Source organism: Ruditapes philippinarum, unplaced genomic scaffold, assembly GCF_026571515.1.
Source record: "Ruditapes philippinarum isolate M1 unplaced genomic scaffold, ASM2657151v2 ctg4634_1_1_1_1, whole genome shotgun sequence".
NCBI classification, from domain to species: Eukaryota; Metazoa; Mollusca; class Bivalvia; order Venerida; family Veneridae; genus Ruditapes; species Ruditapes philippinarum.
In genome coordinates this window covers 1-12,581 of record NW_026862027.1, presented here as the reverse complement: position 1 = coordinate 12,581, position 12,581 = coordinate 1, and the positions used below count along the sequence as shown (strand labels likewise).

Here is a 12,581-nt window from a genome sequence, read left to right as displayed (position 1 = left end):
TTTCAACAAGAAAACACCACATTTGAAAAGAAAAAATGATACTTCACCATAAAAGTTTAGTAAAATTAACACCGAACCTTGACAAAATGAAATGACACTGGCAAAAAGATAGTAATTTAAGACAAGTCATCACCATGTTTCGACAAGATGATATGACTATTTGACACAATAAGACGAATATAGACAAGTTGAATCTGCATTTGGACACAATATCATGACAGTTTGACAAATCAAAATAGCGTTTTAACAGTTCAAAACCATAGTTTGGAAAGATACCACCATTATTTCACGTAAAAGGACGGTGTTTAAGCCGGTTAAAGTTTGGATAAAATAGCATGGCGATCTGAGAAAATAAAGCAGTGTTTAGACATGTCAATACCATCTTTAAAAAAGTCAACAATATTGTTTGACATAATCAAATAACGTTTTTTTAAGCAAACAAAATTCATTGGCAAGTCACATAATAAGTATGTTTTAGACACTCATGTTAAAACAGTTTTAGACAAGAAAGAATGATGTTTTGGCACAATAAGACAGAATAACACCACCTCATACAAAGCAACATAACAGTTTGACAAAACATGACAGCACTCAGCCAGGTTAATATAACGGTTGAACAAGATATCACTACAACCCGACATAATAAGACATGAGTTTGACAAGTTGACACTATGTTCCGACAAGATAACACTACTGTTTCACATGATAAGACAATTTCTAGACAAATTACCACCACAGTTGGACAAGACAGCATGCTATTTTGACATAAAAGACATCCTCTTAGCAAGATAACACCGAATTTGCAGCACACAATGACATGGCAGTCTGACGAAATGTGACGGTGTTTAGACAAGCCAATAACACATTTGGACAAGACGAAACGACAGTGTAACATAATACAACAGTGCCATAACATACGAGGATCCATTCGGCATGTTGACACCGGATTTGCACATGATAACATGACGTTTTGAAATAATAGAACAGTGTTTAGACAAGTCAGCACTACGTTTTGACAAGAGAAAATGAACATTTGACCTAATAAGACTTCGTTAAGACAGGTTCTCATAAAACGTTGGCAAGCCAACACTTCTATTATACATAATAAGACGCTTTTAGGGAAAAAGAAAACGAAATGTAACAACATGAGGCAGCTATGGCGTTCCATAGAAGAAGGTTTAACGATTTGATTATGATTATACCACCTTTATCAAAGGGCAGGACGTATTTGTTGCAAACTTGAAAGCGAAAAAAAATGGTTGCAAACTTAACAAAATGGCTTCCCGAGTCATAAATATTTACAAAGCTCGCGCGTATTTTCCGCAGGTAAGTGGGGTTGTATGTTATATAGAAATTCTTTAATACGCCCATTCCTTAAAGCAATTTAAATAAGACACTCGGTTAGAGGTTTTAAGCTTCCTATTAACTGATATGGCGAAGTTATTGAAGTGATTAGCTTTTTTATCCTCAGCTTAAGTTTTGAAACAAGACAAAATATGTATCTATCAATACTATGTAACTGTTTTAATTTGTATGTTCCAAATTAAGTTTGAATAAACAAAACTGTTTTTTTCAATCGCATTTTGGTTGCATACTTGTACTTCAAGCATTTATGGTTGCAAACTTATTATTTAAGTCGAATTTCAAACGGCCAAAGGATTCAACGATATTGATTAGTCACATAATTTTATTTCCTTACAAATTTTATACAATTGTATTACTTCACTTGCGTTTAAAATTATTTCTATATGCTATGACGATTTTAAGGGTTTCCTAATTTAGTTGTCAATTGTTATAATTTATTGGTAGAACCACTCCATGTCCCGACTTTTGTGCCCTCTCCGGCTTCCCTTCTAAGTGTGCGACCACTTCACCTCCTGCCCCTTGATGTACACTGGGTAAAAGCGAACAGGGGTTAAGAAATAAAACAAGTAAAATCACTTAAAATTACGTCTTTCTGCTAGACATCTTATTGTTAGCGAAAACGTTAATCGTGTTTGGTTTGTCTGTGAAATGTGTGAACGATGATATTTCTAAACAAAAAAAAATTTGCTTTAAAAAAAATCATATTCTTAGGTTTTGATAACGTTGATACTTTGATATTTAATATTAATATTTAAGGAAAATAAATATTACCTGTTTTAATGGCAGCAAGTGCTAATGGCAATACTAGCAGTGAAAAGATTGCTTTACTCTGAAAAGTAAAATACGGGTCCAACGGTTGTATGGCTGAATATATTTTGTTTGTTACATACATGCTAATAGGTTATTTCAATCAGAAGTCAATCTTAATATATTTATGTTGTTTGCCATACGTCTCTTATGTAACTTTTTGAAAATTGGAAAAAAACTTTAATAGTTATCATGAACTGCAAACATGGTCATGAACTGCAAACATGGCCATAAACAATTAAATTAAATATCGAGCCTCTGTAATAAAACATCATATTCTACTGTTAATTCAGTCAATTACAGACTATAATATAAAAGTTAAAGAACACATTGTAATAACTTGTAATGAAAATGTAATATGGCTGGAAGGGCGTTTAATGTTATATCCAATTTTATGCCCTATATGTACTCCTGTAAATGTTATCCCATAAGTTTCAAAGTTCAGACAGAAAATACAAAATTCCGAAATAATGTGTTATTATAATTTAAGTAAAAATTGACCAGGCGTTAAAGCGTGAACACGATTTAGAAGTAATTATGAAAGCACATATAGGTAAATTGTTATATTTCAGAACAGTTGGTCTATATGATGAACTATGAAGTAGTAAGTCGAGATTAATAACTGTACATGTTCTTAAATACTTACATTCATTTTCGGGACTGGAGCAAAATAAAGGCAGCTGGACAGAATATGATAAGTGCCTCGGATTATGTACAGACTTTGACCTATGGAATTTACCAAATGTGATATTCTGAAATATAAAGTTTTATAATTCACATGTATATTGGCGTTATTATGGTGATCGTATTTTAAACGATTTTGTTTCGGCTATTCTTTTTGAATTATCAACTGTTGAGAACAAATGTCATGAAATGGTTACAAACAGAATATAAAGTAAGTGAACCGCCATAGAAAACAGGAGCAAACTCCATAGCTGTGTAATAATTCAGGCTGGTATTATTACTTATTTTTTTTGAGCGGTAGTGCATGTGTCTACAGAAATATCTTAAGAAACAGTATTTATTTAACGGTTATAAACGTTGCAGAAATGTCTTTAATTCGATCTTTACCCTATTTAAGCTTTGTGAATAATTGTGTCATATCACATAACCAATAATTATGCTTAACCCATCACCACCGTGTATATCCAGTAACGCAGGATTGTGCAAACAATGTAGGAATAGTCCAAATGTAACGCATAATTGTACAATTTAGTGGCTAAAACGAGCATCGCGATAACAAAATGGACCAATAATTTTCATTGTACACAAAATTGGAAGACATGAATAAGCGCATACGGTTGCTTAGACATTAAACTTTAAACCTTATCAAAACTATTTCCCTGAAAATGTTTATTTTTCAAGATCATTCGTGAAAACGACGACCTGACTAGCGTATTGATGGCGATTTTTAGTTTCGTTGACATCTTAATTCTTCAAATGCAATAACATACATATTAATTTATGATTTTTATATGCGTTGTACCTGAAGCATTTTCCAATCTAGTCGTGTCATATTACACTTAATTAACAGATACAACGTAATTGAGACCATTTTTACGAGGTAAAGCCGGATTCGTGAATGAAGCACTGAAGCAACGGCGGTTATGTCATTAAAAGTAGCCAAATCTTATTTTACGAGCTTCCTTATATTATTATACGATACTTGTAGTTTGACAAATGTTTTAGGTATACATGTATAGAATTTGAAAAAAAATAATGTTTTAAATGTGTCAAATGTACATATTTTTTGACGAAACACAAAAGTCACCTTCAAAACGGTAATCAAGTTGACTTTCTCACGAATGATTTAAAAAGGCAAACATATTCCTAACAAAATGTAATGCTGGGTAAAGTATAGCCGTTTGTGCTAATTCATTTCTTAAAATATGATTTAGAATTAAATATTTTAGTGCGTTTGCTTACTGTGTTATTCGTTTTGGCAATAGCGTTGCAAAGATTCGGCGTTACTTTTACGTTATTTGCACATTCCTGCGTTACTGGATATACACGGTGATCATCGTGATTAAGTTTAACAAAATTAGAATTGATATGTGATCTTTTTTACCTTAGAAGATTCATATGCAGCTATTCCAGTATCGTTTTAAAATGAATATTTCCTTGCATAAAGTATTTCAAAACATTGAAGAATGAAAAAAAAAATCAAGTTTTTATTGTCGATTAAAATACAAATACAACGATTCAAGTTGAAACAAGAATACCACTGTATATCTGATACTCAATATCTTGTTTTCCATTATGGTATATACCTGTTTATCATTTCATAACTAAATGTATTGTACATTTTTCTATCTCAAAATAAAACTTTTCTAACCATTCAAGACGATAAAAATCTGATTTATAAGCACGTTCATTGACAATAACTGCTGTTTATACTTGTTTGGATGGTGTTGGTTTGATTTTATGTTTATGTGTTTGACTGCCTACTTTCCTGGCTATCAAATAAAATAGAGTAAAACAGAATCCCTAAAGAAATTCCAACACAACAAAATTGACAATGTTGCAGGCTCGGTTTGATTGAGTCTGTTCATGGACGGTACTTGAAAGTGCAAGTTACCGTCCACGCCCCTAGCACCGGCTTAAGCAGAATTCAACATTTAATGGTGACATTTTGAATTTAGAGACATCTGCAGATGTGTTCATACGGCGGATATCATAGAACCTTCACAGTGACACAGTAGTGTCATTTCATAAAAAGCGGCGTATGGTCCCCAAGTAAAAGAATGCTTTTGCCCCAAACGAGAAAACAATGGGCATAACTAAATAAAATGGAATTTTGAAAGGGGATCCGAGGTTATGAAACCTGCATATCACAGATAAGACGTCAAAAGATAAATTTAAAAAGCAGGCAACATATCCTAAGGGTGATAATACAGTATTCAAGTAGGAATACTGGAACCACCCAAGTTAAAAATGGCCAAAAAGAAGAAACTAAAAGTACCACATAACATGTTAACACAACAATAATGAGTCGCAATATATAACTAAAAGAAGTCCGTCCCGACGTCTTAAAGGGAGGCATAGCAACAAAAAAATCACCAACAACACAGACGACGAAAATTAAAAACAATTCACTCCAAAAAAAATAAATGAACTGCATAGATTAGATGGACACTAAAACAGAAAGATTATGAAATATACTAGAAATGAAAATCGTATTTTCTAAGACCAATTTGATTGGTAACCGTTGAATAGAAAAGAATAATTATTCTGAAAAAAACGGAGCAGGCGAATGACCTATGAATTTTACACACAGGTTCTAGTTCTGTCATGTCATGGAACTTCAGTGTAAAGTCACCAATGAGTCGTCCCTCACTTAGTCCATCAGATGCAATCAAAGGGCGAAAGCGTTGCGTTCAACTGTAAAAGCAAGCATGCGAAATGCCTTGAAAAAATTGGGCCATAGCCTTATTTAATCAAACAATTAATAATTGTGGGTACTTTTTGTTTGTTTGTCTGGGGATTGGCAGTCTGTGACTGCCTTTTATCATGCTAAATAATATTTGTTAAGCTTTTGCTATTCTATCGTCAAGCATAATGCTACCAAATTATCAATCTTTTGCCACAAGTAGCTCTGAGCATAATACCAAGATCACACCAAAATGAACATCACTGCTGCTGCCCCTGTCATCGAAGGCTTGATTCTTAGACAAATAATAAATCGATGACTTATAATTATTAGCAGTGGATAAATCGGTACAAATCCCATATGAAATATTGACAACATACGCTTAGAGACTAATAACCCAGTAGTAGAATTATATGGTCTGTCTTAAAGGAGTGGAAATCAACATTAAATTTATAGTAAGAGCCTGTGGAATTCTGGACATTTAAAATGTAAAGTATTTTAGTTGTTAACCGGAACACGGGAAATATCCTTTTATATTAAAGCCACTGTCGTTGATTTTATGTTGATGTTTAAATGACCCTTAGGGAGACTGTCATTCAAACAGAATTTGTACTTTCCATTTCCAGCTAGTAGGATGCAGACATTGACACTTACAAAACTCATTTTGGTCATCTGGACAGCAAAAAAATGGGGATCGACATGAAACCCATGTTATGAACGAAATGACCTATTTTTGTGCTGAAAAGCTGCATTGTGTTATCGTTAGTTACTCATTATGTAACTTCACCCTTTGTGTGGAAGCTTACGCCCTTAACACAATTTATACACTTTGCAGATTAAAGCTGAATGTAAAAGAACTTTTCAAGAATATGAAATCTAAAATATATTTTTTACTAGGTGAATTACTAATATAAGAATAATCGTACACATCTTCTTAAAGCGTTAATCAGGATTTGTATCTATCAATATACATTGTATTTTAAATATCCATTATGCCTCAGAAATGCTAATAATCCTATTTCTTAAGCTTTATTTTTTCGTTATCTTGTTACAGTTTAGCCATATTCATGACATATCTTTTGCTACTATTGCTTTGTTGACAACTAGTATAATTAATGTGAATTAGTATTGAGGCATATTGAGCCTTTGAATGACTTTGAATGATATAAAGTTTTATGCTAACCCAACCGATGCATTTTCCTCGCTTTGACCTTGAGTACCAGAAGTATCTGATTCTAATCGAGATATTTAATCTTGCTAGGTTCCTTATCACTCCTTGTTATATGATCTACAAAGTTTAAACAATGGTTAAGATGTATCTCTCTGTGCTAGTTACGATGTCATTTTTTGCCAATGTAGGTATATTTTATGTTTTTGAAAAATGAATTCAAAATTTAGCATCAGCTTCAAAAAAATCATCGTACCCTCTCATTCAATGTACTTTTTATATCATTTGATTGCCCATTAGAAGTTTGTTAACTATTAAAAGCTTAGTAATACTGATTGACTGTGTATTCTTAATCATTTAAAAAATTATCTCAGAACAATCTGGTGTTCAGATATATTTATGTTTTGCTTGATTAATTATATCTGATCTATTTCTAATAAACAGATAAATACTTCTAAATAAGGACAATTATAGAGTGACGCGGTGGCCTTGCCCACTTTTACGGTAGCAAGTTACAAGTTACTAGTCAAGCAGACTTGATATGTAGGGAAAGGGCGTGAAGTGGTTTCACACTTGGTGCAAGCGAGAAAATTGGTTGCAAATTTGACAAAATGACCATCTAGTCATGAATATAAATTTAACAAAAATTTAAGTGGGTTTGATGGTTTTTTTAAAATTCTTTAATATACACATTCCTTAAAGCAATGTCAATAGTAATACGTTATTGAAGTTATGTACATATTTTGAGATTTGAAAACTGACAATCCAGGGCGGTTTTAAAGCTCATTTAGTCACATCTGTAACTTTTTGAGTTCACCAAAAAAAGACAAAATATGTATCTATCAGTACTGTGTAAATGTTTTAATTTGTATGTTCCAAATAAAGTTTCAATACACAAAAATATCTTGTTAAAGCGCATTTTTAATGCAAACTTTATTGTTTTAGTCAAATATTAAACTACCAAAGGATTCAACGATATTGATAAGTAACATATATTTACTTGAAGATTCTATACAATTGTGTTACTTCACTTGCGTTTAAAATTATTTTTATATTGCTTTGATATTTAGGCGTTTCTTTATTTAGTTGTCAATTGTTATAATTTATTGGTACGACTACTTCATTCCCAATGCCCTCTCGTGCTTTTTGTTCAGTTCCATTCTGAGTGCCTTTGCGGTAGCCCAGTGTGACTGGGGTTTGCCGTGGCCTGCATTCTCTTAATGCCGCTTTGCATTGTTGATCTTTGTTCCAGTATTTTTACCTGTTTCACAGTCATAATACACGTGCGTATTTTTTCATTTGCACGTGTCTCAGTTTATTTATGAACATGCATTATGGGATATTAAAATATTACGTATTTTCTGATCAAATCGTATATATTTCTGGCATACATTGGTTTTATTATTAATTTTGAATGTCTTACCTTTAAAAGTATAGTTTAATGAAGAATCACCATATAGCTGCCGTCAATTTGTTCAATCTATCGCTGTCTTGTAGAAATTAAATAGGTAGTATGTACTGTTATAGTGTTATCTTTACTTCAATTAATTTCACACTGTTTAAGTAATTAAATTTAAAATTGCGTATTTTTTAATTTGATTATTATCTCTACTTTCTTATTCTTTTTTTCTTCTTCTTCTTGTACTATTTTTTCTTTTTTGCTGTCAGGACACATTATATCGGCACATATTTATTACTAGAAAAACCCTGTATTTTTATTCCAATATTCAAACACACACAATTATTTATAAACTTTCTACATCCTTTTCGTTTCACGTCATAGTGCGTACTGAAAATAGATACATATAACCAGTACTATTTAACAGCCCATGTCAAGGCTAAATTTAAACATGTATCTCTTTTCGAATGAATAAATCAAACGGAGACTTCATTTCTGTTACGACGTCTTACAATTTAAACATTAAAACACATAGTAAGTAAATACTGGGATTTGTTTGGTTAGTTCTTTTATAACATTGCGTACAATACGGTCTAAATTATGTTAATCAATATATATAAATTGGTGTTATAGGCGTGGACGGTAAGTTGCACTTTCCAGTACCGACCATGAACAGGCTCAATCAAATATCGTAAACAAGATCAACAAACGTTCAATTAACCCAACCCCTCATGACCATGCAAGAAGAACTAGTGGCAAGGAGCCCAGGAGGACCGCAAAACGGGGAAAGAACATGGGACACATACAAATGTGTCAACAAAACAGTATGATACAACAAAGACATTCATCTGAGGGACACAGAGGGGCGCTGCATAAGTACTGCTGGGGAGTGTACCGAGCCTGGAGCATTTTCAATTTTGTCGTGTTGGACCTTCTTTAGGGATTCTGCATATTTCTATTTGAGTGTGACATCAGTGTTATTTGTGACGTGTGGCGACTGTAAAAAGTCTCCCCATATATTTAATAAAAGATGTTATGTTATCGAGGGGCGTCCGTGGCCGAGTGGTTCTACTCAGGTGCCCGTTCGTGCCTGAAATAATGCACGGAAGGGCACCTGAGGTCTTCCTCCACTCGTAAAGCTGGAACGTCGCGATATGACCTATACTGTGTCGATGTGACGTAAAACCCAAAACAAACAAACAAACAAAATGTTTTCGATCCTTGAACATCGTTCAGCACGACATTGTTGTTGTGTATACATGTGATGTTGTATGTCTTTCCTTCAATTGGCTATTTCTACTTGGGTGGTTCCAGTGTTCCTATTTGAATACTCTATAATCACTCTTAGGATGCATTGTCTGCTTTTTAAATTTGTCTTTAGATGTGTTGCCTGTGATATGCAGGCTTCATAAGTTCAGATCCCTTTCAAAATTCAATTTTATTTAGTTCCGCCCATCGTTTTCTAGTTAAGGGCACACGCATTCTTTTACCTGGCGGCCATACGCCGCTTTTCATGCAATTGCATTACTGTGTCACATTGAAGTTTTGATGATAACCGACGTATGAAAACATCTGCGGATTTTCATCTTAATTCCAAATGTCCCTATTTTCGTGCTTAAATGTTGAATTCTGCTTAAGCCGGTGCTAGGTACCGTCCATGAACAGGCTCAATCAATTTTGCCGTGTTGTATCTTCTTTGGGGATTATGTTTTTCTCTATTTTAGGTCAAAGTACAACATTAATATATTCATCATATTTTATCAATCGACTACATATGTTGTTTATAGTTTGGATTTATTTATAATTCTATGTCAATGCTCATTAAGTCAAACGTATTATATCGAGATTATAGTTTGTGATCATCTAACGTTTCAAGGGAAATGTATCAAAATAAATATATTGCTTGTTTGCAATATAGCCTTAAAAGTTACGTCCCTGGACTATCCAATTTCAAACCAATACATGTTGGAGTTGAGTTTATTTATTTACACAAATAAGAAATTTCCGGGACAGGCAATCTATAATTTATATTTCTTTTTCTTGGAAGAGGGTTAATTGTTGAACAGATTTGTGGGGGTCTGTCCGGCTATCTAGAGCCAAAAAGGCAGGGACCATATTATTATAGTTTTCCCGTCAAACTTTCTGCCCAACATTTTCGCACAAGAAAGATAATTATTATTATAAATTGTTTAGACTTATTATTCTTTTTTATTTGTAATTTAGCCGCGGCATATCACAAAACGTATGACATATCAACTTGAAACTTTATAGGTGGATAAATCTCATTTAGGATGAGTGCAGTGAGTAAGAACAATAACTATAATCTTTATATTTTATAGTAATTGCCTTTTGATGTAATTCATGTGTTTATTTTTGTTGAAGTTTTTTTTTCTGAAGCATAACTCAGAAGTATTCGAGACATATTCTTGAAACTTCAAAGGTGATTAGAATTAATTTGAAATTTCAGTGGATGGTAAGCCAGTAACAAAAAACTATATAAGAGAAATTTATACTTGCTTATTACATCTGAATTGGCACATTTAATTTCATTCACATGCATCTTCTTTATTATTTGAGTTAAAAGTTCTTAATATAATATTCACGGTTCATAGTTGTGAAAAGTTTCATCTTTTGTAATCTTATGCAAGATATTTTAAACACGAATTTAAACTGGAAGAATATTCAAAACATATTAACATTGGTATAGAATTTTGTATCACCTGAAAGAAACCTCAATATCAGTCAATATAGCTTCTTGATTGAAGAAAGTTTACATTCAACCGTAACCTTCATCCCTCCTGTAAAATTTGGAATTTTTGGAATGCTGACATGATGTTGTACTTATATTCTTGATTTGATTTAACTAATATTATTATAACTTGGCAGGAAATATTATTTGATTATTGGAGTGAGACCAATCATGTTTCATCAAAATCAACTTTGTCATAATTATGATACGTTAAAAAAAATTGTAATTATTATATCATATACAGTGTTATCACAGAATCGTGTTATATTACATAATGAGGTAAGTAACTTAAAATTATTTCATTTTAACATGAAACATACTCAGGCTATTTCACGTAAGTCACTTTATATAAGTCCGATTATCAATTGAATGAAGATTGTCTGTAAAAAGAATAGCAAATAACACAGAAGTTTTAGTAGAAACGATGTCACAAACATGTTCTATATACATTATAGTATTACATGTCAAAGAATAACGCATGCATTACTTGTCTGTTGTTGTCTGAGTGCTGCAGCTCTCTCTTGCCTTTGCCGATGGAGGAGAACTTGCATTGGGTTTACCCAATTATCACGTCACCCGTTTTTGCCTCCCACCAATCATAACGCTCCCAGCTACTAATAAATTATTCCGCACGGTCTCCAGATCATAGAATTTGTTTCCCATATCCCCGCATAATCTGTCGTTCTGAAAAATGCATTTGTTTAGGAGCACGTCCGGTTTCAAAAGTATACACAGATGAAGGAGAACGCTTGTATCGGTACGGTTGAGGGTATAGTAGTTGTTATAGCGTCGGAGTCTGTTGATATCATCGTCATCATCCAGTTTTAGTACTGTACACATACAGTTTAAATAGTACATCAATTTTGCTGGTGGGTCATTTGGAACTGTTGCTCTCGTGGATATGTCCTTCAGTCCAACTTCAGTTCTATTAAAAAATGCCATGTCTCTTTCTTTTACACTCGTTTCGATTAAAGCAATATAAATAAGATCACCAAGAGACAGAAAACAAACGTCTTGTCTTTTAGGCTTGTTCTATTGTAATGAAATTCTCTTACAGTTGAACCGTGGACATGATTCACATACGATAAGAATGAAAAAAAATATGAAAGACAACCTTACATGTTTTAAGACATCCGGGTTGAGAAAAAACACTCCTCATAGTAACGTTAATCAGTGTACAAATAAATATAAACAACCAATATATGTGACAAGCGTTTTGTGGTACTGTAATAGAGATATAGCTGATTTCAATCCATTCTGATATAATTTGATAATTTACAATATCTTGGATAAGACATATTTTTTTGCCAAAACTGAAGTGTCTTGAAATGAATAAAAAGAATTAAAACACGTGTTTTATTGTTCACAATTTCGTAATCTAATCAATGAATAAATAAGTATTAGACTTACATCAAGTATGGAAAACAAATACAAATCGGTAACTGAAGTTATTTATTGCAAGGGTTGGGTTACATGTTTGAACACATACGCTCACTTGTATCTAACCTTATAAACAATGATGACTTTGCAGGATTCATTTGCTTTCACCTTTTACTCTGATATGTCAACAATGGAAAGCTCGAAAAAAGCTGTGTAAAATAAACGAATTTTAGATGTTGTAGTAGTAAAAATGGCCAATCTTGTTCCTAATCTTTGCTTTGGTATTTAATGCAATCTGTGGTCAATTTGTTTTAGCATACATCTTATTTTGCACACATTTACC

At 32.8% G+C, this 12,581-nt stretch overlaps 1 protein-coding gene across 1 annotated transcript in view; it reads right to left on the bottom strand.

Annotated features, from left to right (window-relative positions):
- Window positions 1-8,981, bottom strand: part of LOC132717713 (uncharacterized) — a 37,671-nt gene extending 28,690 nt beyond the window's left edge. Inside the window, exons 1-3 of the mRNA XM_060701262.1 lie at window positions 8,134-8,981; window positions 2,819-2,924; window positions 2,137-2,194 (exon numbers count right to left, since the gene is read on the bottom strand). Coding sequence (XP_060557245.1) covers window positions 2,137-2,194; window positions 2,819-2,824 — 64 coding nt within the window. The 5' untranslated portion in view covers window positions 2,825-2,924; window positions 8,134-8,981. The remainder of the gene's footprint in view (window positions 1-2,136; window positions 2,195-2,818; window positions 2,925-8,133) is intronic.
- Between the last annotated feature and the right edge of the window lie 3,600 nt (window positions 8,982-12,581).